A 27,546-nucleotide genomic window follows, 5' to 3' on the forward strand; every position below is an offset into this window, starting at 1 on the left:
CACATGTCCCTTTAGGATATGTCACAAGATATGTATATATTCCATCTGACTGAATACTCCCAGGCTGCTCTCGATAATACCTGCCCCATCTTCATACCTACAAAGAACAGACAAAAGTTCCCAAAGCCTCTGATCCCTGCCAGCAGTTGGACATATCTAGCTTGTTAGTCTAGAATATCAATTACCATCAGTTTTAATTATTACTAATCTCCTATTCTGCTATCAGTTAACTTTGCCTATCCTACCCTTTACAGAACAATGAAGGGGCAACCTACTGAATGGGAGAAGATATTTTCAAATGATATAGGGGTTAATATCCAAGATATATAAAGAATCTATACAGCCCTACACCAAAAAATAATAATGAAAGAATCTGATTAAAAATGGGCAGAGGAGGGGCACTGTGTGGCTCAGCAGAGTGAGCATCCCACTCTTGGTTTCAGCCTGGGTCATTATCTCGAGGGTCCTGGGACTGAGCCCCACTTCGGGCTCCCTGTGCTGTGGGAAGTCTGCTACCCCTCCCATCTCCTTCCCTCTGCCCCTCACCCCACTCTTATATACATGCACAGGCTCTGACTCTCTAAAATCAATAAATAAATCTTCAAAAAAAGAAAGGATTCTAAAAATGGGCAGAGAACCTGAATAGACATTTTTCCAAATAAGATATAGAGATGGCCAAGAAGTACATGAAAAGCTGCTCAACATCACTAATCATCAGGGAAATGCAAATCAAAACTATAGTAAGATATGACCTCACACAGAATGATTGTATCAAAAAGATAACAAGCCTTGGTGAGGATCTGAAGAAAAGGGAAGTCTGGTATACTATAAATTGGTATAGCCATTGTGGAAAACATTGTGGAAGTTTCTCAAAAAATTTAAAATAGAAATATTGTATCTAGTAACTCCACTACTGGTTACCTCCTGCCCTGCGCCCCCAACCCCGGCAAAAGAAACCATTAATTTTGAAAGATATGTGCAATCTCTATGTTTTTTGCAGCAATATTTACAATAGTTAAAATATAGAAGCAACCTAAGTGTCCAGTAATAGATGAATGGATAAAGAAGATGTGGTATATGTATGTGTAATACTATACAGCCATAAATAACAATGAGATCTTGCCATTTGTGACAACATGGATGGACCTAGATAGAGCCTATCATGCTAAGTGAAATAAGTCAGACAGAGAAGACAAATACCATGTAACTTCACTTACATGTGGAATCTTAAAAAAAAACAAACCACCAACACAAATGAACAGAGAAAAACAGATTCATAAATACAAGGAGTAAACAGCTGCCAGCGGGGAAAAGAGTTGGAGGATGGACAAAATAGTGGTAGGGGATTAAGAGGTACAAACATTCAGTTATAAAGTAACTAAGTCAGGAGATTGAAAAGTACAGCGCAGGGAATACAATTAATAAGACGATAATAATGTACTGTGACAGATGGTGCATATACAAATACAATGATACACTTATCGTTATACACTGTATAATGTATGGAATTGTTGAATCACTATGTTGAATACCTGAAAATAATACAACATTCTGTATCAACCATACTTTAATAAAAAATTCAAGGAAACTAAAATAGCAAATACAAAATCTAGTCAACAATATGAACAAGTAATAGAAGAAACCAAATGACTACTAAGCATGAAAACATGCTCAACCTCACTAATTCAAAAAGTAGTCAATAGCTTAGATATTTTCACTCTATTAGACTGACAAAGGAAAGAGCAAGCGAAGAAGGGAACACAGAGGAAATACAAAAACCACCATAAAACAAGTAACAAAATGGAAATAAGTATATACCTATCAACAATTACTTTGTTTTTTTTAAGACATTTTAAAGAATTTTTTATTTAAGTAATGTCTACACCCAACAAGGGGCTCAAACTCACAACCCTGAGATCAAGAGTCACACAGTCCTTTGACTGAGCCAGCCAGACACCCCTATCAATAATTACTTTGAATGTAAATGGACTGAACACTCCAATCAAAAGACACAGGATGACAAAACGGGTAAAAAAACAAGACCCATCTATATGCTGCTACAAGAGATACATTTCAGACTTAAAGACACATACAGAATGAAAGTGAGGGGATGGAAAAGCATTTTTCATGCAAATGGAAATGAAAAGAAAGCCACAGTAGCAATACTTTTATTGGACAAAGTAGACTTTAAAACAAAGACTGGGTCAAGAACTCTAAAAAAAAAAAAAAAAAAAAACAAAAAACAAAACAAAGACTGGGGGCGCCTGGGTGGCTCAGTGGATTAAAGCCTCTGCCTTCGGCTCAGGTCATGATCCCAGGGTCCTGGGATCGAGCCCTGCATCGGGCTCCCTGCTCCGAGGAGGGCCTGTTTCTTCCTCTCTCTCTCTGCCTGCCTCTCTGCCTACTTGTGATCTCTGTCAAATAAATAAATAAAATCTAAAAAAAAAAAAAAAGACTGTAACAAGAGATCATTAAGGACACTAATAATCATAGAGGAGGCAATCCATCAAGAAAACATAACAATTGTAAATATTCATGTACCTGACTAGGAGCACCCGAATACATAAAGCAGCTAATAACACACCTAAAGGAAGTAATTGACAGTAATATAATAATAGTAAGGGAGTTTAACACTCCACTTACATCAATGGATAGATCATCCAAGTAGAAAATCAACAAGGAAAGAGTAGCTTTGAATGACACATTGGGCCAGATGGATCAAACAAATATACTCAGAACATGCCGTCCTAAAATAACAGAATACACATTCTTTTCAAGTGGACATGGAACATTCTCCAGAACAGATCACATATTAGGCCACAAAACACATCTCAACAAATTTGAAACAAACTCACAATGGATTAAGGATCTTAAATGTGAGACCTAAAACCATAAAAATCCAAAAAGAAAGCAATAATTTCTCTGACATCAACCTCAGAAACATTTTCTAGATCTGTCTCCTCTAGATCTGAGGCAAGAGAAACAAAAGCAAACATAAACTACTGGGACTATATTAAAATAAAAAGTCTCTGCACAATGAAAGAAACAACAAAACTAAAAGACAATCTATTGAATGGGAGAAGATGATGAACTATGACTTCACACCTGTCAGAATGTCTAAAATCAAAAGGACAAGAAACAATGAGTGCTGGTGAGGATGTAGAGAAAAAAGAACCCTTGTGCACTATTGGTGGGAAGGCAAACTGGGGTAACTACTGTGGAAAACAACATGGAAGTTCCTCAAAAAATTAAAAATATAAATACTGTATGATCCAGTAATTCCACTCCTGGGTGTTTACCCAAAGAAAACAAAAACACTAAATGGAAAGATATATATATGCACCCCTATGTTTATTGCAGTATTATTTACAACACCCAAATTATGGAAGCAGCCCATGCCAATCAATACATGAATAAAGATGATGTGGTGTATACACACACACATATACATACACACAAAGGAACATTACTCAACCATAAAAAAATGGGATTCTGCCATTTGTAACAACATGGATGGATCTAGAGAGTATAATGCTAAATGAAATAAGTCAATCTGAGAAAGACAAATATTGTATGATTTCCTTCACGTATAATTTTAAAAAACAAACAAAGAGAAAAAGAGACAAACGAAAAACAGACTTTTTAGAGAACAAACTGATGGTTACCAGAGGGGAGGTGGGTGGGGGGGATGGGTGAAATAGGTGAAGGGAATTGATAGTACACTTACCGCGATGAGCCTGAGTAATGTATAGAATTGCTGAATCATTATATTTTACACCCGAAAGTAACGTAACACTGTAACATTAACTACACTGAAATTAAAATTTAAAAATTTAAAAAAAAAGTCTGGTACTGACATAAGTATAGTCATATAGTTTAATGGAAAAGAACTGAAAGTATAAAAATTAATGTATACATCTATGTTCAACTGTTTTTTTATAAGAATGACTAATCATTCAATGGAAAAAGAAGTTTCTTCAAAAATGGTGCTAAGACATGCAAAATCCACATGCAAAAAAATGAAGATAGACACTTACCTCACACCATTTACAAAAAGTAACACAAAATAGACCAAAGACCTATAAGTAAGAGTTAAAAATATAAAACCCTTCCAAGAACACATACAGATAAAACTTAATAGTATGGATTTGGCAACAGATTCTTAGATATAACACTAAAAGCATGAGCAACAAAAGAAAAAATAGGTTTAAGAGTACAAAATTGGAACAAGTAGTAAATAAACGATAGAGATCTAATGCAAAGTATAATGCATATAGACACCAATACTGCAATCTAATCAACAGACTTGCTAAGAGATAAAACCTTAATTATTTCAACCACTAAAAAGGATAATTATGTGATGTGACAAAGGAGCTTAATGCTGTTATAATGGCAATCATACTGCAAAAAATAAATGTGTCAGTTAAGATGTTGTACATCTTAAATATACCCAGTGTCAGGGGTGCCTGGGTGGCTCAGCCATTAAGCATCTGCCTTCAGCTCAGGTCATGATCCATGAGTCCTGGGATCGAGTCCTGCATCAGGCTCCCTGCAGGGAGCCTGCTTCTCCCTCTCCCTCTGTCACTCCCCTGCTTGTGCTTGCTCTCTTTCATGAGTAAATAAAATCTCTAAAAAAAAGTACTCAATGTTATACGTCAAATATATTCATTAAAAAAGAAAAAAGAGATAAACTGGACATCAAACTTAAAAATGTTTATGCATCCTCTTTCCCATTCTGCAAGATGAGGAGTAAAAAAGTTGAGATGCCAGGGGCGCCTGGGTGGCTCAGTGTGTTAAGCCTCTGCTTTTGGCTCAGGTCATGATCTCAGGGTCCTGGGATCAAGCCCCGCATCGGGCTCTCTGCTCAGCCGTGAGCCTGCTTCCCCCTCTCTCTGCCTACTTGTGATCTCTCTCTCCCTCTCTGTCAAATAAATAAACAAAATCTTTAAAAAAAATGTTGAGATGCCAGATACTAAAGAGAAGAAAACTGAAACCAAGAAGGATGATGCTGGTGGCAAGGTTAAGAAGGGTAATAACATCATGGGGCACGTGGGAGGCTCAGTCGTTGAGCATCTGCCTTCAGCTTGGGTCATGATCCCAGGGTCCTGGGATCAAGCCCCACATCAGGCTCCCTGCTCAGAGAAGCCTGCTTCTCTCTCTTCCACTCCCCCTGCATGAGTCCCTTCTCTCGCTGTGTCTCTCTGTCAAATAAATAAAATCTTAAAAAAAAAAAAAAAGGGTAACCTCATGGCTAAAATGCCAAACGGAAAGCCCCACTGGAATCAAAACCCTCTCCTAGTCAGAGGAATTGGCAGCTATTCCTTATCAGCTATGTATTCCAGAAAGGCCATGTACAAGGGGAAGTATTCAACAGCTAAGAAAAGAAAGAAAAGATTCTTGCTTCTGTCACAAAATCAGTTGGTGGTGCCAAGAACAGTGGTACTGGAGTGGTTCACCTTCACAAAATGCTGAGGTATTATCCTACTAAAGATGTACCTCAAAAGCTGTTGAGCCACAGAAAAAACCTTTTAGTCAGCATGTAAGAAAACTGAGCTTCCATAATTTGGGTGTTGTAAATAATACTGCAATAAACATAGGGGTGCATATATCTTTCCATTTAGAGTCCCGCATTGGGCTCTCTGCTCAGCGAAGAGCCTGCTTCCTCCTCTCTCTCTGCCCATCTTGCAGAATGGGAAAGAGGATGCATAGTGATTATCCTCACTGGGCACCACAGAGGTAAGAGGGTGGTTTTCCCTAAGCCTCTAGGCCGTGGCTTTTTATTTGTAACCAGACCTCTAGCCCTCAATCAAGTTCCTCTGTGTAGAAAACACTAGAAATCTGTCATCACCATCTACACCAAAATTGGTATCAGCGTGTGAAAATCCCATAATGTCTCACTGATGCTTACTTCAAGAAGAGGCTACATAAACCCAGACACCAGGAAGGTGGTATCTTCAACAGAGAATGAGAAATATGATATTACACAGCAGTGCAAGGCTGATCAGAAAACTGTGGACTCGCAAATTCTGCCAAAAATTAAAACTGTTCCTCAGCTTCAAGGCTACCTCCGCTCTGTGTTCTCTCACAAATGGAGTTTACCCTCACAAATTAGTGTTCTAAATTTCTAATAAAAACCCAAATTAAATAACAGATCCATTAAAATGTTTATGAACCAAAGGACACTATGAAGAAGGTAAAAAGGCAACCCACAGAATGGGAGAAAGTATTTATAAATCATACTTCCAATAATGGTCTAGTATCCAGACTATATTAAGAACTCTTACAATACACACACACAGACACATGAGAAAAAACAAAGGAAAAAACCAAAGCAGTTAAAAAATGGGAAAAGAGGTGGAAGATATACATGTAGCCAATAAACACATCTTTTTTTTTTTTGTCAATAAACATATCAAAAGATCCTCAACATCGTGAATCATTAGGGAGACACAAACCAAACCACAATGAGATACTACTTTATGCCCACTAGGGTGACTATATGAAAGAAGAGAAAGAGAGACAGAGAGAGAGAGGAAGGGAGGGAGGAAGGAAGGAAGGAAGAAGGAAGGAAGGAAGGAAGGAAGGAAGGGAGGGAGAGAGGGAAAGAGAGAGGGAAAGAAGGAGGGAGGGAGAGAGAGGGACAAAGAGAGAAAGTGAGGGGAGGGAGGGAGGAGGAGAGGGAGAGAGAAGGAGGGAGGTAAAAGAGACCAGAAGAGAAGAGAAACAAAAGAACAAGTATTGGTGAGAACATGGAGAAACTGGAACCAATGCACTGTGGGTTGCAATGTTAAATGGTATAGCTGCTATGGAAAATTGTTCTCAAAATGCTGAACAGTTCGGGGCGCCTGGGTAGCTCAGTGGGTTAAGCCTCTGCCTTCAGCTCAGGTCATGATCTCAGGGTCCTGGGATCGAGTCCCGCATTGGGCTCTCTGCTCAGCGGAGAGCCTGCTTCCTCCTCTCTCTCTGCCTACTTGTGAACTCTGTCAAATAAATAAAATCTTAAAAAAAAAAAAAAAGTTGAACAGTTCTACTCCAGGGCATACCCAAGAACTGAATACAGGTGTTCAAATAAAAGCTTATAAAGAATGTTCACAGCAGCATTTTTCACAATAACCAAATAGAAACAACCCCAATGTCCATCAACTGATGAAGAGATAAACAAAATGTGGCATATCCATACAAAAGAGTATTATTCAGCCACAAAAAGGAATTAAGTATGGATACTGCAATACTACTGAACCTTGAAAACACCATGCTATGTGAAAGAAGCCAGACAAAAGGCAACATATTGTATAATTTCATTTATATGAATATCCAGAATAGGCAAATATATAGAAAACAGATTAGTTACTGCCAGGACCTGGTGGGAGGGGGAAATGGGGAGTGACTGCTTAATGGATATGGGGTTTCCTTCTGGGGTAATGAAAATGTTCTAGAGCTAAATAGTGGTAATGGCTGCACAGCACTGGATGTGCTAAATGCCACTGAATTATATACTTTAAAATGGTAGAATATCCATTCTTAAGGTTTTTCTTCTTTTTTTAAGATGTATTTATTTGAGAGAGAGAGTGTGTGCATGAGTGGGAGGGGCAGAGGGAGAGGGAGAGAAAAAATCTGAAACAAACTGTGCTGATCGTGGAGCTGACGTGGGGCTTGATCTCACGATCTGGAGATCATGACCGGACCTGAGAGAGTTGGTCGCTTAACCAACTGCGCCATTCAGGCACCCCATAGAATAGTGAATATTTTTATGTGAAATTTCTGTCAATAAAAAGAAAATTCTATTCTTCCACAGAGTATCTTAAAACTTTTACATCTTGAGCTTTTTCTCTTAGGGGTGGGAGCAACAACAGTCACTACCATTAGTTTTAGAGTTTACAAAACACTTTGCCATAGAATCTTATATCATCTTCACAACCCATGAGGTAGATATCACCCCAACTTAGAGATAAGAAAAACAGGCTCGAGATATAAAGTCACATAGCTAGGAAGTGAGACAGCTGACGGATCAAATCAGACTGGGCTGGCTCCACTGTATCATACTGCCTACAAGCCAAACAGCTTCAACTTCTGGTAAGCTTGAAAAAGAACAGGACAGGACAAGACAAGAAAGGACAGCTTATTGTGTACAAGCATCTTGGGCAAATTTTCTTCTTCCAAAGTTAGTGTTTTAATTAAAGCAGTAAAAATATTCATTGTAGGGGCGCCTGGGTGGCTCAGTGGGTTAAGGCCTCTACCTTCAGCTCAGGTCATGATCCCAGGTCCTGGGATCGAGCCCCGCATCGGGCTCTCTGCTCAGCAGGGAGCCTGCTTCCTCCCCTCTCTCTCTCTGCCTGCCTCTCTGCCTACTTGTGATCTCTCTCTCTCTGTCAAACAAATAAAATCTTAAAAAAAAAAAAATTCATTGTACACAAGTTAATAAACGTTTAAAAAAATAATCTAGGTCATTATTTTGTAAGAGTAGAATAAAGCAGACATTACAGATTTCCTTTCCCAATTTTTTAAAGATATGGCTTTAAGTTTCTCAGTGCAAGGTATTTATAATGTCGACATGTTTGCTCACCAGTGAAGTTTACCAATGTTTACGGGGTATGGCAGTAAAGTAATGGGATAATTGTGCATGCTCCTTATATAACTGGCTTCACAGTCATATTTCCTTTTAAGGAACTAATGAATGACTAACTATATGGAACTATAAGGAACTAATGAATGACTAACATATTTCCTTTTAAGGAACTAATGAATGACATTATCAGTGGTTTTCCAGCACTAAGATGACTCCTATATATGATCCTGAGAAGCAGAGAGGTCAGGGTTATCCAACCCTGTATTAACCAGAGCGGCCTCTTAATTATTTTCCATACTGGGTTTTTCCTTAAGATACTATTTGAAGAAAGTATTCCCCAGTTTTTTGAGGAATACTTATTGAAAACTACTAAAGTACATACCTGCATCCTCATGTCCTTTAGAGGTTTTTTTTTTTTTTTTAAAGATTTTATTTATTTGTTCGAGAGAGAGAGCGAGAGAGCGAGCGAGCGAGCGCATGAGCACAGGCAGACAGAGTGGTAGGCAGAGGCAGAGGGAGAAGCAGGCTCCCCGCCGAGCAAGGAGCCCGATGTGGGACTCGATCCCAGGACGCTGGGATCATGACCTGAGCCGAAGGCAGCTGCTTAACCAACTGAGCCACCCAGGCGTCCCCCTTTAGAGGTTTTTAAAAATCTTTGCAGATTAGCCAAATTTGTATAATTAAGATGATCTCTCAATACCAGCACAGAAATGCCAATGGTGTTCTCATTCTACTCTTGGCTTATGAGTGTTCTTATTTTTCCAGGCTCAACTCAACCATTTCGGTAATTCCCACTCTATAGAGTACGCGCTATAATCACACATTGACAAACAAGTGACTTATCTCAGATAACAGGGCAAAGCATGACCAGGGTCTAGACATGAAGCCCCACCTCAGGGGGCTAAGCCTGCTGGATGGTCTCCAGCTCAAAAACTCTTGGTGTCATGTGGTCCTTCAGTGCATTGTGTCCTGAAGGTACAGATGTTTCTATTTGTGGTGCATGCCAACACTTGAACTGGCTATAAACCAGTAATGTTCGGAACTTGTGTCTGCTCAAGGTCAAAGATTATCCTCTCTTCCTCCTATGCTCTAGGTTATCCCTTGTTCCCTTGATGGAAAACCCTTTCCAGGAGCAACATATGGTACAACAGAAATTATGCAATATGAAACAGAAAACCTGGGTTCAAATCCTGGCTCTATTAGTATTCCCTTCATGTCTCAATTCTCTGGGCCTCAATCTGTTCACAGTACTTACCTCATGGGCTACTAGGAGGATTAAATGACATAGTGTAGCAGTTCACATCATGTGGGCTACACAGCCCTGGGCATGTCTGACCATATTATCAGAGGTCTGAAAAAGCATATACTAGAGAAAAAGAACCATTTAGGGATGAAGAATAAAAACCCTGGAGTAAAACTGTCTGGGTTGATAATAGTTTCATCACTGGAGCAAATTAGTTAGTCTTTCTGTCTCAGTTCCTTAGTTGTAATTGGAGAAAATATTACCTTACTGGATTACTACAAGATTAGCTGAGCCCACAGTTGTGAAGTACTTAGAACACTGGCTGGCATTAAGCGAAAATTCAATTAATGTTAGCTATTGTTACTACTATACATGCACTTGTATTTTCTATGCAAAGTATTACCACGTAGGTGTTTGCCAAAGTTGATGCTAAAAAAGGGTTGTTAGCCTTGTAAAGGTTAAAAACTTGTAAGATGATAGTTTAAAAAAAAAAAAAAAATCCAGTACACTACACCTGTCATGTCCTAATCCAGAGTGGCTGAATCTATGATTTTAATCTTCTCAAGCTTACTGAGACTTGTTTTGTGACCTAACGTATTTTCTATCCTGGAGAACGGTCCATGTGCACTTGAGAAGAGTATATATTCTGCTGTTGTTGGGTAGCATGTGCCCTGTGTATCTGTTAGAGCTAACTGGTTTATAATGCTGTTCCCTCTACTAATATTCTACCTGGTTGCTCTATCTTAGTGAAAGTCAGGTACTGAACTCTGCAACCGTTATTGTCGAACTGTCTATCCCTCTTCAATTCTGTCAATTTTTGCATCACATATTTTGGGGCTCCTTAGTTATGTTCATAATTATACTATCTTCTAGTTGGTTTGAACCTTTTATCAATATATAATGTCCTTTGTCTCTTGTAAATTTTTTTTTAAAGATTTATTTATTAATTTATTTGACAGAGAGAGAGAGAGAGATCACAAGTAGGCAGAGCAGCAGGCAGAGAGAGGGGGAAGCAGGCTCCCTGCCGAGCAGAGAGCCTGATGTGGGGCTCGATCCCAGGACCCTGAGTTCATGACCTTAGCTGAAGGCAGAGGCTTAACCCACTGAGCCACCCAGGCACCTTCTTGTAAATTTTTTTGATTTAAAGTCTATTGGTCTGAGATTTAATAGCCACCCCAGCTCTCTTCTGACTATCATGTGCATGGAATATCTTTCTCCACCTTTTTACTTTTATTCTCCGTGTCTTTGTTTCTAAAGTGAGTCTCTCATGTTTTTTTTTTTTAAATCAATATGCTAATCTCTGCCTTTTACTAGAACCATTTAAGCCATTTAAAGTAATTACCAATAAAGAATGATTTACTTCTGCCATTTAGCTATATGTTTTATGTATTTATTTTTTAAAGATTTTATTTATTTATTTGATAGACAGAGATCACAAGTAGGTGGAGAGGCAGGCAGGGAGAGAGAGGAGGAACAAGGGTCCCCACTGAGCAGAGAGCCCAATGTGGTGCTCGATCTCAGGACCCTGAATCATGACCCGAGCTGAAGGCAGAGGCTTTAACCCACTGAGCCACCCAGGCGCCCCCCACCCTTTTTTTTTAATTAATCTAAATCCTACCTGTAAGATTCACTTAAAGGCTTGGTCTTCCCAACAAGGCCATCACCTTGCCCTCTATTTGAATAGTTCCTGATGAGTATCGCCTTCATGGATCTGTCCCAAAATGTTTAAAAGGGAAGAACTATCTTTTCTGGCCATAAAAGTAGTCTCAAGTTCTACCTCTTTTTTTTACCACCTGAATCACTTGCCTCTTAAAAGCACACCCACCATACATTATTCACCATTCATACATAACATCTATTATCTTTGTCTATTCCCTGCCAAATGCAGCCTGGGTTAGGCTAGACCCTAGAATACCTAGGAGGGTCTTTTGAGAACTGTCAGAAGAAGAACTGAGAGGCAGTGGCTTACATTGTAGGAGCGGGGGTGCCTCTGTTTCCACTGCACCAGGAGCAGCTGGGCCACCACCAAAGTAGCGATGAGGATGAGGACCATTTCAGCGTGCATGGCTTCGTGGCCACGGTGCTTGGCATGCATGCGTGCGTGCTCAACCCTGAAAGTCAAACAGATGAGGCGAGGCAGGTCAGGGAAGGTGTGCTAGTAAAAGCACAGTGCTTTCCAGGGATATCCCACAAGTCCATAGCTCAGAACATATTCCTGGCCTTTGCAACTGCAGGTTATTATACAAATTAGGGGCTAGAAAAACACACCCTAGAAAATGGGCATTTGGGATAGAACAAGGGCTCTACAGACCTCAGAAGCTCAGCTACTGGAGTTAAAGGTGGGTTGTCTGCTGCCCACCCTGAAGAACAGAAACAGCTGACACCTTTCCTATAGAAAAGAGGACCCAGAAGAATCTTGTCATTACTGCCCATTTCAGTCCTATTTCAACTTCAACCATCCCTAGAAGGACAAAGTAACCCACAGAGAAGGATAGCCATAAAGTCTCATACTCTTAGTCAATGATATTTATGACACAAATAAAGAAGTACTACTGCAGATGTGTACTAATCCCAGGGTTTAAGTCTTCCTTTATTTGTCCTATTCTCTCTGTCAGGACCAGGGATCCTGTTTAAGACTAGCTAAAGCCTGAAAGTCTGGACTGCTTTAACTTTATACTAATCCAACAGTGTGCCTCCTCAAGAGCTTAAGGAAGAGTACAACTGGAAACTCTTATTTCATCTAAGGCTGGCATTCTCTGGTCCAGGGGACTGGCAACAAGTGATTGCCTTGGCCTCTTAGAGTCAGAGTCAGCCAACAGAGAAATGAGGAAGGAGTTAGAAAAATAAATACAAATACAGCCCATAGTCAGGAGCTTTTATGCCAATCCTCCATAGATGGGGGTATTAGGGAGAGAGGGAAAGGACAACAAATGATATCTTCATAGAGTTCCCAAGGGCAATGACAGACTATGTAAGAACCACCCAGTGGGATGAATTACAGACAAATGATAAAGCAAGTACAGGGAAAACTGTAGAATCTAGGTGGTAGGCCTAAAGGTGTTTACTGTGTAATTCTTTCAACTTTTCTGAGATTTTTCACAATAAAATGTTAGAGAGGAAACTGGTGGGGGAAGTGGGCAGACAAATGTTAACGGCCAGCCACAGCATCTCAGGGTTCATCTTCCATCAACTCATCCAGGATAGGAGAATCTGGCAAACAAATAGTATGGGTAGGGGTCAGAAACTTAGGTTCAGACATCCATGTGGTCTTGGCCAAGAAAATCTACATCTCTACATCACAGTTTCTTCATCTGTCACAAAGAGTCTGTATCTCTGCTGCTTCCCACATAGGGTTGTTGAGAGGATAAGCTAAACTAAAAGGGCAAAGGACACTTTCAAAACCTAAGGACTGTGGGGAGTTATAAAGATAAGAGATAAATTTCTTATTCTCAGGCAATATATGACTGAATGGATGTACACAACAAAAAAAAACACAACAAAATAATCAAAGAAATATGGAGAAAAGACCAGAGAACAACAACTGTAGGTCAGGTTCCCACCCAATGCAAACATTGTCTTTACAATCTTTGTGTGAATACTTTCACTGGCTGAGAACATATGCCTCTTAAAGTAATTAGAGAACCATGTGTCTGGTACCTTGTAGGTACTCATACGTGCTAATAAAGGAATAAAACTCCAATACTTTAAGGGAAGGAGCTCACTCCTCTCAATATATCACAATTATTAAAAAGTCTCTGATAACAAGACAAAAATCTTTCTATAGCTTCATTCCCTAATGAACGACCTAATTTTATATTCTGGAACAACAAAGGACATATTTACTCTTTTTTCCCAATGCTACTCTTTCAAAGATTTATACGATCTTACTTAAAACAAACAAACAAACAAAATCCTCTTTCTACTACCACTTTTCTGTGCCTTTTTAGGCTAACAGTTTGAGATCTTTTAAATGCTATTCATATAACATAATGTGAAAACCATTAGCCTGGTTGCCTTCTTCTAGATGTTATCTAACTGAAGATCTTCTTAATATGCAGTGATTACAACAAAATCAGTGTGGACTCAGTGAAGCACAGTGACAATTTCACCTCCCTAAAGCAGAAAGTATATTTCTATGAACATGTTCCATGTTTTGATAGCTGAGGTACACAACTGGTGCATATTAAGCTTGAAGTTTTCTAAAATCTTGCTGGGTTTGTCACGTAAGTTGGTATCTTTGCCATTCTCTATTTTTATAATCTAAATGAAAGGGGTTTTTTGCACTATTAATAAAGTTTACATGGTTGATTTCAGCTCATTGGTCAGCTACGTTGTAGGGCAAACACTCTGAAGACTCTTTGATGAGCAATCACGATAATAAGGTATTTGTTGACTGTTGACTCACTCTGGTTACAAAGCAAATTAGTAGCAGAGTTGAGATCAGGAAGACACCATTCCCATATTTCAGCCAGAGCTCTCTGCTCTGTTTTGTGGATAATGATGATATTAATGATGATAGTGATTTGCAAAGCAGGTAACACTTACTGGAAGCTTACCACATGCCAGGCATTGTTCTAAGAATTTCACATATATTAGTCCTCACAACTCTATGAGGTATAAGTACTGTTGTAACCTCTCATTGTGCAAATCAGGGAAACTAAGGTAGTAAGAAATCAAGTAATCCGCCCAAGATAGCATAGCTAGGAAATGGCAGAACTAGTAGTATTTAAACCCATATAAATAGTTTGGTGTAATTACCTATTCACTCCCCAGGACTGAAGGAGCTACCCAGGAATACTGGAAAAGATCCCAAATGACCTCTCCTACTAGTCAAGTCATGGCTTCCCCACAGACAAGGAAGCAAAAGAGTAAATATACAACTCAATTAGTAGGACTAATTTAAAATTCCCAGCCTGAGGGGCCCACACCATCACACTTACCTCCATTGCTCTTCTGGAGAGAGGTCTGACATATCAACCTGTAGAAAAACACCACCAAAAAATCCATTACGGTCTTAGAACTGTGCCTGCCCAGTATAAGGTATTCATACATTCATCATTATCTTCAAGGAATTATGAAGAGCTTCAAGTGTCACAATCTTTATGAAGCCTTCCCCAATACTCTACTTCCCACTGATCTCACCCTTCTCTAACCACTTACTTTATCTCTTGTCTATGACTGACAGTGTACTGCATGTCTATGCTAGGCAATGAGGACCGGAGAATAAACCCAACTCCTAAGATGCTCATAGCCTAATCAAGAAGTCACACATACATACAGAAAATTTCTTTATTATATGCTGAGGACTAGCTATGGAAGAATAAAGAAGAGGCTTCTGATCCAATCTGCAGTGTTATAGACTGGCAAAGACTTCTGGAGGAGATGTGAAATACCATCCAGATGAAGAAATGAGAGAAATATGTTCCAGGGAAACAGGCTAACATAAAAATGAAGGAATAAAGTTACTTAGCATACAAATAAATGAGCATGGCTAGAGCAAAAAGTATGAATCAGGATTAGTGGGAGATGAAGCTAGATAAAATATTCTGTCATATGCTGTCTGACTCTAAATGGCCCCACGGTAGCAAGCAGCACATTAGACTAGGGAGAACTAAGCTTTAGTCCCTGCTCTGGTATTAATGAGCAGTACAACCTTCCAATTTCAAAGTTCTGGTTCTATTTGTTAGTCTTGTCCTCTAGAGCAGGGTTTCTCAACCTTGGCACTAGGGATATTTGGGACTGGATAATTCTTTGGTGAGGTGGGAGTTCCCTGTACACTGTAGGATGTTTTAGCAGCATCCCTGACCCTCTACCTTCTAGATGCCAAAAGCATCTCCACAGAAGCAACAATGTCTTTAGACATTGATGAAAATTGCCTCCAGTTGAAAACTGCTGCTCAAGAATAATACTAAATTCTTCGAGTTCAGGACTCAAGACTTCTACTTCCTTATAGCCATACAAAAGCATAACCAAGTGTCAGTACATAAGTCAAAAACATTACATTCATACATTCTTACACTGACCTGAGCTGAAAATGTTTCTCAATGTAAAGAGAGACAAGGCCTTAGTCAAACGAATCAATCAACAAATATTCCTTTAGTACTTATGATGGTCAGGGCCCAATTTCCCACTGTTCCTATGATAAATTCAGAAAGGTACTTTACACAGAATGTTTGAAGTAAAATGGGCAGAACTCTCCTACTGAGTCAAATCAGCACATACTTACCTGGCATCCTTTATGTGTGTGTACACTACTCCCATCACTATTTAGGGAGGGCTTTCTGAATTTTACATGTTCCAGCTAAGTTATTAAAAAAAAAAAAAAAAGGCTATCTCAAGTCACCCACCTACTCCCTTTTCCTACCTCACACAATACCTCACAGAATATATTCAGGTGTCCTAACTCAGGTCTTCATTTCCCCAGAACAAAAGAGGTCCCAGAATATCCCAGGACAAGTCAACATAAGAAATGGAAATGCCCATCTGGGTGGTACCTGAGCAGACAATTAAGGACCACATTTCTTTCTTTTTTTTTAAGGTTTATTTATTTGAGAGAGAAAGAGAGAGCGTGCAAGCAGGGGAAAGGGCAAAGAGAGAGGGAGACAAGCAGGCTCCCTTGTGAGCAAGAAGCCTGATGTGAGGCTTGATTGTGGGACCCTGAGATCATGACCTGAGCCAAAACCAAGAATCAGACGCATAACCAACTGAGCCATCCAGGTGCCCCAGGCCACATTTCTAAATAAACAACCCAGTACAGGTTTCATGCTACCTATCAAAACTCTTTTCCTTTTTTGGGGCGCCTGGGTGGCTCAGTGGGTTAAAGCCTCTGCCTTCGGCTCAGGTCATGATCCCAGGGTCCTGGGATCGAGCCCCGCATTGGGCTCTCTGCTCAGCAGAGAGTCTGCTTCCTCCTATCTCTCTCTGCCTGCTTCTCTGCCTACTTGTGATCTCTGTCAAATAAATAAATAAAATCTTAAAAAAAAAATGCTTTTCCTTTTTTCCAACTTGGACTTGCATCTTGCCAAACCAGTCTGTTCAATGTCTCAAAACACATGGGACTCATTCCTGTCTCTAGTATATTCTTCCTTCTGCTTGCAACATTTCCCTTTTATCCCATCCAAAACCAAGCTGTCCTTTGAGAACCCAGCTGCAATTTCACCTTCTCTGAAGAAGCCTGCCCTGATCCCCTAGCTTAGTGACTTTGGCCCTCTGCTTTTCTCAAGCATGGATTTTTCTCCTTATTCAGAGTGTGGCACAAAGAGTCATATCAGCATTGTTTAGGTGCTTGATAGAAATGCAGAATCTCGGGACGCTTGGGTGGGTCAGTTGGTTAAGTGACTGCCTTCAACTCAGGTCATGATCCTGGAGTCCTGGGATGGAGTGCCACATCGGGTTCCCTGCTCAACAGGGAGTCTGCATCTCCCTCTGACCCTCCCCCTTCTTGCGCTCTCATTCTCTCTCAAATAAATAAATAAAATCTTAAAAGAAAGAAAGGTAGAGAGAGAGAGAGAGAGAAAGAAATGCAGATCTCAGGCATCACTCCAGACCCCTTGAATCGGAATTTTCCTTTTAATAAGGTCTCCAGATGACTCATATGCACATTAAATCTGAAAAGCACTGTTCCATACCAGTCATTCATAGTCTTATGTTATCTTAGATGTGATTTCCAAGTGATGTAACTGTTTTTTTTTTTTTTAATATTTAATTTATTTATTTGACACAGAGAAAGAGGGAGAGAATAAGCAGGGAGAGGGGCAGGCAGAGAGGAAAAAGCAAGTGTCCTGCTGAGCAGGGAGCCTGGGACCCTGGGACCCTGGGATCATGACCCGAGCCTAAGGCAGATGCTTAACCAACTGAGACACACAAATGCCCCAATGTAACTGCTTCTTAAGGCCAGGACCAGGACTAAGGAAGGTGGGGGTAAACCAAGGGACCTAGGGCTCAAAATTTAAGGAGGTACTCATTGTCAGGTACTGACCCTCCATTTGCATGACCTTGAAAATGAGTGCCTCCTTAAAGTTTGCACCCTAGTGCCTCCTTTGCTTCACCCTAGTCCTGGCCTGCTTATGTCTACTACCTTGCTTCCATTCCATAAACCTGGAAGATCCCACAGAGCCAAGGAGAATACACTGCTTTGTGTCCCTCAAGGAGAATAGAACAAAGCTGAGCATATACTAAGCACTGAGTGAGTACTAAAGAAAATGAACAGAATTCTCTCCAATACAGTAAAAGTATGCTGACAAACTAGCATCCCACCTGGAGATGCTTAAATGCGAGTATAAATAAACATTTGAAAAATATTTAATAAGTATCTGGGGAAGAAGTATTCATTTGATACCAGGAGGCACCCAGAAAATCATGTTTAAAAACTCAATGTCAAAAACAACAACAACAACAACAACACAACTACATCTTCAAAGAAGCAAGATGGTTAAGCAACTGCTTCCAGCTTGGGTCATGATTCCAGGGTCCTGGGATCGAGCTCCACATTGGGCTCTCCGCTTAGCAGCAAATCTGCTCCTCCCTCTCTGGAGCTCTGTGATCTCTCGCTTTCATTCTTACTCAAATACATAAATAAAATCTTTAAAAAAAGAAGTAAGACAACTCCACTGAAGGGAAAACTAAGAAAGATCCAAAGAACCAGGCCAGCTATGGTGTGCCTCTCCATGATAGTGATCAAGTGAGCTAATATCAATACCTTACTCTCTGGCTGGAAAATAGAGAATAAGACTTCTGACTTCATTGGGGGGCTGGGAGGGTAAGAACATTCAAGGTGACTAAGTGATTTCATTGTCTTTCCTCCTGGGAGAGTGGAAGCACTTTATAAAGTACCAGGAGAGGTTGTGGAACCGAATGTTGACGAGGCACAGGTCAGTACTGCTTTCAGAGCCTCATGGAAAATACCTCTCAGAAGGGCAAGCACTAAGGCTGAGACTAGAGCGGGGCTTAGAGAACTGTTTAGCTCTTCATGGAGTACTATGAATGCAAAGAGAAGAGACATGATTTGGCTTTAGTATTTGCCTCCTGAACCTAACGATTCTTTAAACTACATCCATACTGTTCTTCTAGCACAAGTGGAAAAATAAGGAAAACTGTAAACTATAGCTAAAATTAACCACTACCATCTGGAAATACATATTTATTTGCTCCCTCATTAATGCGTTTATTCATCTGGGTCCAAGCAGTAAGTCAGTCTGAGTATGCCCTGTCCAGAGCTCAGGCAGCTAATTAAGGAGGCTCTCCAGGCATGGTTACTGACTGATGGGTTCACATACAACTCCCAAGACCCACACACAGAATGTTTTCTTGCCAACCAATCACTCCCCTCCTAGAAGCTCTCAAGGCCCTTGGTAGTACCAGTCTACCTAAGTCCAGATTTGAAAGAAGTTAAATCAAAAATGTCAGGCAGAGAGCAAGAGAAAATTTCATAAAAAGAGAAAATGCTGGGGCACTTGGGTGGCTCAAGTTGGTTAAGCAACTGCCTTTGGCTCAGGTCATGATCCTGGAATCCCAGGATCGAGCCCCACATTGGGCTCCCTGCTCAGCAGGATCTTCTCCCCTCTCATGCTCTCTCACATAAATAAGTTCTTTAAAAGAGAGAGAGAGAGAAAATCCTCAGGTGCAAAAGATTCAGGGATCCACCCCTGTAACCCAACAATAGGCCTCTTATAACCCCCAAAATTTGGATACTCTGTGGTCTGAGTCTTTACACAGGCTGGTTACTTTGTCCATTAAGCCCCTCTCTTCCACCAAACTACATTATGCCTTCTAACAAAATGCTGGCCAGATCCTTCTGGCTTGAAGGCTCTTTAGACAGACTCTCTTCACTGAAGAAACAAACATCCTTTACTGCCTTCCAGAGCATGGGCCATATATGGCTTATTAAGAATCAAGAGAATTTCGGACTCTACCCCAGACCTCCTGAATCAGAATCTACACTAAGTAAGTTAGGTTGGTTAATCTATATGCCCATTAAAGTTTGAGAAGCTCTGCTACTGCACCTCAGCACTCACATTCACAACCTGTCCTACAATCATACACTTCCGTGCACCTGATTCTTTTAATTAACAGCTGCACTGGTATCTAATTTACATACCATAAAATTCACCCATTTAAAGTGCTTTATTCAGTGCTATTCAGTGCTTTTTAGTATATTCAGAGTTGTGCCGCCACCACCACCTCTAAGTTTAGAACACTTTACAAGCCCCAAAAGAAACCACATACCAGTTAGCAGTCCCTCTCCATCCTCCCCCAGCCCAAGAAGCCACTAATTTACCTTCTGTCTCTATCTACAATTGCCTATTCTAGCTGTTTCATATAAATGGGATCATACAATATGGTCTTTTGTGATTGGCTTCTTTCACTTAGCATAATGTTTTCCATGTTCATCAGGTTGTAGCATATACTGTAGTTCCTTTTTATTTCCAAATAATACTGCACTGTATGGACACTCCACATTACAGCTATCCACTCACCTGTTACTGGACATTTGGGTTGTTTATACTTTCTAACTATTACAAATAATGCTCTTATGAACATTTATCTAAAGTCTTTGTGTAGACATGTTTTCATTTCTCTTGAGTATATATATCTAGGAGTGAAACTGTTGGGTCATATGGTAATTCTATGCTTAACCTTTTGAGGAACAGCCAAATTTTTTTCACAGCAGCTGCACCATATTACATTCCCACAAGCACTGCATGAAAGCTCCAATTTCGCCACATCCTCAACAACACCTGTTTTTGTTTTCCAAGCTTGTGTGATTTTTTTTTTTCTTTCTTTCTTTTTTTTTTTTAAGTAGCTTCCATGCCTAGTACGGAGCCCAACATGGGACTTGAACTCACAACCCTGAGATCGAGACCTGAGCTGAAATCAAGAGTAGGAAGCTCAACCAATAGCTACCCAGGTACCCCCAAACTTTTGCAATTTTAACTGAGAATTTTACATAATTATATTTTCTCCTCTTTCTTAGCTTATCACTTATATTTCTGTTTTTATTTTGTTTTAATGGATGCCCTAGAGTTTGCGTATACATTTACAACTAAAAAAAAAAAATCTTTTTTTTTAAGATTTTATTTATTTATTTGACAGATAGAGATCACAAGTAGGCAGAGAGGCAGGCAGAGAGAGAGAGAGAGAGGAGGATGCAGGCTCCCCGCTGATCAGAGAACCCAACATGGGGCTCGATCCCAGGACCCCGGAATCATGACCTGAGCCGAAGGCAGAGGCTTTAACCCACTGAGCCACCCAGGCGCCCCTTAAGTCCACTTTCAAATACTATACCACTTCATGGGTAATATGAGTAACTTATAACAAAATAATCGTAATTTCTCCCTCCCATCCTTTGTTTCATTGCTGTCATTCATTTCACTTTTTCATAAGCATATCTACACACACACACACACACACATACATAGACACATAAATGCATACATACAGTGTATGCATACATAAATACAGTATTATTATTCTTAAAAAACTGATATGCTAGATCAATTACAAGTAAAAAAAAAAGAACACTATAAAAATCCTCCAGCTTACATTATATTCAATGGTGAAGGACAAAATGCTTTTCCTTTAAGATCAGAAACAATGTCAGCATGTCTACCCTCACCACTACTATTCAACACTGAAGTTTTTAGCTAGCATAAGGCAATAAAAGGAGATAAAAGGCACACAAATTGGAAAGAAAGAAAACTGCCCCTATATGCAGATGACTTGATGTTCTATGTAGAAAATCCCAAAGAATCTACAAAAAGAAAAAAAATACTAGAATAAGAGAATTCAGCAACATGGTAGAATATAATATAAACACACTCAAAAAATACATTTCTATATATTAGTAATGAACACATGAAAACAATATAAAATTTACATTCATAAAAAAGTATAAGTAAAATAAATATTCCTATTATATCTTCACTTATTTCTTTTCTGATACTTCCTTCCTTTACGTAGATCTGAGTTTCCGACCTCTATCATTTTCCTCTCTCTAAAAAACTACTTTTAACATTCCTTGCAAGTCAGATCTACTGGGAACAAATTCTTTCATTTTTTTGTCTTTATTTCTCCTTCTCTCTTGAAGGGTAAAGAATTCTAGGCTGGTGGCGTTTTTCTAAACACTTTTTTTTTTTTTTAACAAAGAGAGTATGAGGGCGCCTGGGTGGCTCAGTGGGTTAGGCCTCTGCCTTCAGCTCAGGTCTTGATCTCAGGATCCTGGGATTGAGGCCCGCATTGGGCTCTCTGCTCAGTGGGTGAGCTACTTCCCCTTCTTTCTCTGCCTGGCTCTCAGCCTACTTGTGATCTCTGTCAAATAAATAAAATCTTTAAAAAAAAAAAAAAAAGAAAAGAGAGTGTGAGTGGGGGCAGGGGTGGGGACAGAGGGAGAGAATCTTAAGCAAGCCCCGTGCCTAGCACAGACCCCAAAGTGGGACTCGATTTCATGCACCTGAGATCATGACCTGAGGCGAAATCAAGAGTCGGACACTTAACTGAGTCACTCAGGGGCCCCTTTTCTCAACACTGTAAACATTTCATTCTACCTGCTCTTGCTTCCGTGGTTTCTGAGGAAAACTTGGATGTAGTTCTTATCTTCGCTCCTCTGTAGGTAAGGTGGGTTTTCCTCTCGTTTCTTTCAGGATTTTCTATCTTTGATTTTCTAGTTTGAAAAATTATATGTCTAGGTGTAGTTTTTTGTAGTTTTTTGGCATGGAAGGTTTTTGTCTCGTTGTTGTTTTGACATTTATTCCCTTAGTATTTTGAGCTTCCTGGATCTGTGGTTTGCCGTCTGACATTAATTTGGGCAATTCTCAGTCATTATTGTTTCAAATATTTCTTTTATTTCTCTCTTTTTCTTCTGGTATCCCATGATATGAATGTTTTAAGTCTGGGCTGCTCTAACAAAATGCAAAAGATTGGGTGTGGCTTATAAACAACAATTTATTTCTCACATTTCTGGAGGGTGGGAAGTCCAGGATGATGGCACTAGATTTTATGTCTGGTAAGGGCTTCTGGGTTCATAGATGGCCACCTTTTGGCCATTTTCTCAAATGGTAAAAGGGGCTAGGGAGCTCTGTGGGGCCTCTTTCATAAGGGCACAAATCCCAATTATGAGGGCTCTGCCCTTATGACCTAATCATCTCCCAAAAAGCTCCCCTAGCTAATACCATATGAATTTCAACATATGAATTTGGGGGGAACACAAACATTAACACTATAGCAATGTATATCACAACTTTTGTAGTTGTCCCATGGTTCTTACTGTTTTCTCTAATGTTTTTTTTTTCTCTTTACTTTTGGGATACCCTCAAGCTCAGAGATTCTTTCATCAGCCATGTCCGGTCTACTGGCAAGCCCATTAAAGACATTTTTCATTTCTGCTAGTGTTTCTGATCTCTAGTGTTAGAATTTCCATCTCTCTTGTTCTTATACTGCTATCTACTTTAGCCATTAGAGCTATGACCATATTAATCATAGTTGTTTTAAATTCCTGATCTAATAATTCCAACATCCCTGTCATAGGTGACTCTAATTCTGATGCTTGGTTTTTCTCTTCAAACTGTGCTTCTGGGGCATCTAGGTGGACTCAGTAAGTGTCCAACTCTTTTTTTTTTTTTTAAAGATTTTATTTATTTATTTGACAGAGAGAGATCACAAGTAGATGGAGAGGCAGGCAGAGAGAGAGAGGGAAGCAGGCTCCCTGCTGAGCAGAGAGCCCGATGTGGGGCTCGATCCCAGGACCCTGAGATCATGACCTGAGCCGAAGGCAGCGGCTTAACCCACTGAGCCACCCAGGTGCCCCAAGTGTCCAACTCTTGATCTCAGCTCAGGTCTTGATCCCAGGGTCATGAGTTCAAGCCCCACAATGGGCTTCATGCTGGACAGGGAGCCTACTTGAAAGAACAAAATCCAAAAAACTGTGCTTTTTGTCTTTTGGTAGGTCTTAGAATTTTTTTCTTGATAGGTCGGCATGATATGCCAAGTAAAAGGTGCTGCTATAAATAGGCCTTTAGTAATGTGGTAGCAAGGTGTGGAAGGAGGAGAAACATACTAGAGTCCAATGACTGAATTTCAGTCTTTTAGTGAGCCTATGCCTGTGGAATATGGACTTCACAAGTGCTTCTCAGTTCTTCACTCACCCTTCTTAGGTGGGAAAGGATGGCTTCAGTGGGCTGGAGTTTGGCATTTCCCTTCTCCTACATGGAAGTCTAGAGCTGGCTAGAGTTGGATATTTCCCTTCCCCGGGGTCAGGCTCTGGCTAACTAGTTTCTCCTGATGGCAGACCACCGTGCTAAGAACAGAATGCTCTGCAGTATTTTTAAATAGTTCCTTTGCCCCCCGCCAGAAGCATGAGGGGATTTTTCTCAATTCTCAGCTTAAGAGGGACGCCTGGGTGGCTCAGTCAGTTAAGCAGCTGCCTTTGGCTTGGGTCGTGATCCCAGGGTCCTGGGATCAAGTCCCACATCAGGCTCCTTTCTCAGCGGGGAGCCTGCTTCTCTCTCTGCCTCCGCCTGCCACTCCACCTGTGTGCTCTCTCTCTCTCTCTGACAAATATATAAATAAATCTTAAAAAAAAAAAAAAAAGAAAATACTCAGTTTAAGAACCTGATAGATTTCCAGGAGGAAGAACTCACAAAATTGGCAGGGGGTGGGGGGAACCTCAATGACTGAGTCCCCTTGGAGCTTTTAACTCTGAGAGTTGTCAAAAGGGAGTCTCCAGCAATTCATCTAAGGCCCAGGTTTTCCTCCTCCAGGACTGGTTCCCACAGATGTGTCTGCTCCTGTAAGTTGTGATTCTCTGTATTCAACTTTTGGTCTCTCCAATTTTCCATGCCCTTATAAACTCACTTCTCTTATAAATCTAAGAATTACTGATTTATCAGTTTGTTTAGCTTTTTACTTGTTAGGACAAAGTAGTGAGTCCCAAGCTTCTTAGAAGCTGTATTGGAAATTTCTGTACATTTTTTGATGAAATTACTTAATTTTTATTGCTGAGTTGTAAAAGTTCCCTACATATTCTGGATACAAATTCCCTTATCTGATATATGACTTGCGAATATTGTCTCCCATTCTGTGGGTTCTTTTTACTTTCTTGATGGTGTCCTTTACAACACAAAAGGTTTCATGTTGGTAAGTCCAACTTATTTATTGTTTTAATTCCTTGTGCTTGGATGTCATATCTAAGAAATGATCATGATTTAGGATGATGTTTTCTTCTAAAAATTTTATAGTTTTAGTTATTGTATTTAGGTCATTGGTCCATTTTTTTTTTTTGTAAATTTTTTTTTTAAGATTTTTTTTATTTATTTATTTGACAGACAGAGATCACAAGTAGGCAGAGAAGCAGGCAGAGAGAGAGAGAGGAGGAAGCAGGCTCCCAGCTGAGCAAAGAGCCCGATGCGGGGCTCGATCCCAGGACCTTGAGATCATGACCTGAGCCGAAGGCAGAGGCTTTAACCCACTGAGCCACCCGGGCGCCCCCATTGGTCCATTTTGAGTTAATTTTTGTATACGGTATGAGGTAGGGATCGACTTCATTCTTTTGCATGTGGCTAACTAGTTGTCTCAGCATCACTTGTTGAGAAGACCATTCATTCCCCATTTGCACCTGATTCTTCACGTTGGCTCTTTTCTAAGATGGTACAATACCCTTGTTTTCCACATCATTTTCTCGAGTGTTCCCATAGCTCTATAAACTTTGCTGACAGAAAAAACAATAAACAAGTGAGAACATAAACAAGCAAACAAATAAATAAGGCCCCAAAGCTGTCTGTCAAGTTTGATAACATTTATTCCTTTACTCAAATCTCACTTAAGTACTCCTGTTCTAAATGCACAGGTCCAGGGCTTGGCAGGGGATGCAAAGGTGAACCAGACTTTTTTCTTGACCTTGAGAAGACAGATAAAAAATAAAATAATTAGGCTGCTTTAAAAGTATGAACTTGGGGCACCTTGGGGCACAAAGAAGATTAGCATGGCCACTTTGCAAGGGTGACAGGCAAAAATGTATTTTATGACTGCACTGCTACAAAGATGTATAATCCAAGCTGGACTTTAGTCACTTTTTTCTTCTTAAAGGAAATTAAGACATTTTTGTGGGTCCCTTGGGACTGTACCTACTGTGCCTAATGGATAAGTCAGCCCTAGGTCTTGCTGTCTCCCCACAGCTATGGACCAAGTGTTCTCTCCCCAGCTGCCAAATCACTTTGCTCTACTGCTTCTAAGATTCTCTTCTCTCCTGGGTCTATCTGATCAAGCAGCATGAGGTTTAAGCTCATGCTACATCTCACTGTCTAAATCCACAATAAAAAGCAGCCTCACTCTAATCATATAAGCACTATAAAGTTATCAGAAAATTACTTGACAATAATATATATTCTGTGTTCAAGAAAATTCTGTGCTCAGTAATATGTATTCTGTGTTCAAGGTTTAGATATATTCATGAATGATCACACCCCAAAAAAAGAAACAGACATATCATTGACCTGCAAACACCAAATGCATGGGGAGCACGCACCTGGCATCTTGAAAGTACCCAATAAATATGTTTGCTAATTCAATCACAAGACAAGCATAAAGCAAAGTATATTTTCTTATAAAACTTAACTTTGAATAGGCAGAAAATAAACATGTAAATAAACATATATTTATATATTTGACATAAATTCTGGTAGTATTATGAAGGAAAATAAAACATGGTAAGAGAAGAAAGTGAAAAGGGAGACTGTTTTATTGCTATACTGTAGACACTCATTTCCCCAAAAGGTTTCCAACATCGGGAGAACATGCTGGGTGAGACAGCCAGTAAAACCCCATGTAGTACGTCTTATTTCTTTGGGTTTTATCTCATTCCCACTTTTCACCCCAAGAAATGGGTTTAGGGCAACAACTACCCTCCTCAGTGAAAAGAAGAGAAGTTGAAGAGAAGAGCAGTTGAGAAGAGCTAGTAATCTAGCATACCTATTTAATTGCTATGTGTCAATAAACAGGGAACTTCCTCTGTGCCTCAATTTCCCCATATACAAAATGAGGGGGTTGGCTTAGGTGATTTTCAAGGTGATTTAAAACTAAAATGCTGTAATAATTCACACCAAATCTGTCTAACTCCAAAGCTTTGGAGTCATCTGTAATACTCTGGCTTTCCAAACTGTCACAGTTTCCTTATTTACCACAGAACTAAAAACAAAATACCTTCGGTGTGGTAAGGTGTGAATTAACAGGATGCTACCAGATTAAATCTATCAAACTTTACTATGTGACTACCGTGGCATGCATCAGGAGTATCCATCAGTCAGAGGATGGCCTCTTGTCCTGGCTTCAAGTACCTGCTAACTGTAAAGGGCCCTCAACTCTGGAATGCCATCCACCAGGGCCAACTGGCATTTCAAAGGTCCCAGGGGATCCTTCCAAGTTAGAAACTGATCAACCATGTAGCTACAGACTTCATTCTTTCACAAAAATTAGAGACAAATAAACCCAACCTTTGCCCTTGAAGTATTCATAGTTGGTGAGGGGCAGGGAAGCGGAGGAGACAGGACACAACAGATTATTAAAGATAAAATAGTATGACAGGGGTAACCATTGACATTTAAACAAAACACTACCTAAATCCAGAAAAAGGAGAGATTAGCTATCTCCTAGACCTGGTAGGAATACAGCACACCAGGCTGGCTGCCTCCTCTATCCTGTGGGGACAGATGCTCTGGTCCGCTAGGTGGTTAGGATAACAAGTACACAA

General features: G+C 40.0%; 1 protein-coding gene and 1 pseudogene across 7 annotated transcripts in view; one reads left to right on the top strand and one right to left on the bottom strand.

Moving 5' to 3' along the window:
• RNF121 (ring finger protein 121) overlaps positions 1 to 27,546 on the bottom strand; it is a 75,810-nt gene that overhangs the window by 33,368 nt on the left and 14,896 nt on the right. For all 7 annotated transcript variants that reach the window (XM_047690699.1, XM_047690696.1, XM_047690697.1 and 4 more), the window contains 2 exons: positions 14,750 to 14,787; positions 11,779 to 11,920 (listed from right to left, as the gene is read on the bottom strand). In XM_047690699.1, coding sequence (XP_047546655.1) covers positions 11,779 to 11,920; positions 14,750 to 14,787 — 180 coding nt within the window. The remainder of the gene's footprint in view (positions 1 to 11,778; positions 11,921 to 14,749; positions 14,788 to 27,546) is intronic.
• LOC125078307 (60S ribosomal protein L6-like) lies at positions 4,972 to 6,120 on the top strand (annotated as a pseudogene).

Source organism: Lutra lutra, chromosome 10 (assembly GCF_902655055.1).
Source record: "Lutra lutra chromosome 10, mLutLut1.2, whole genome shotgun sequence".
Classification (NCBI taxonomy): Eukaryota; Metazoa; Chordata; class Mammalia; order Carnivora; family Mustelidae; genus Lutra; species Lutra lutra.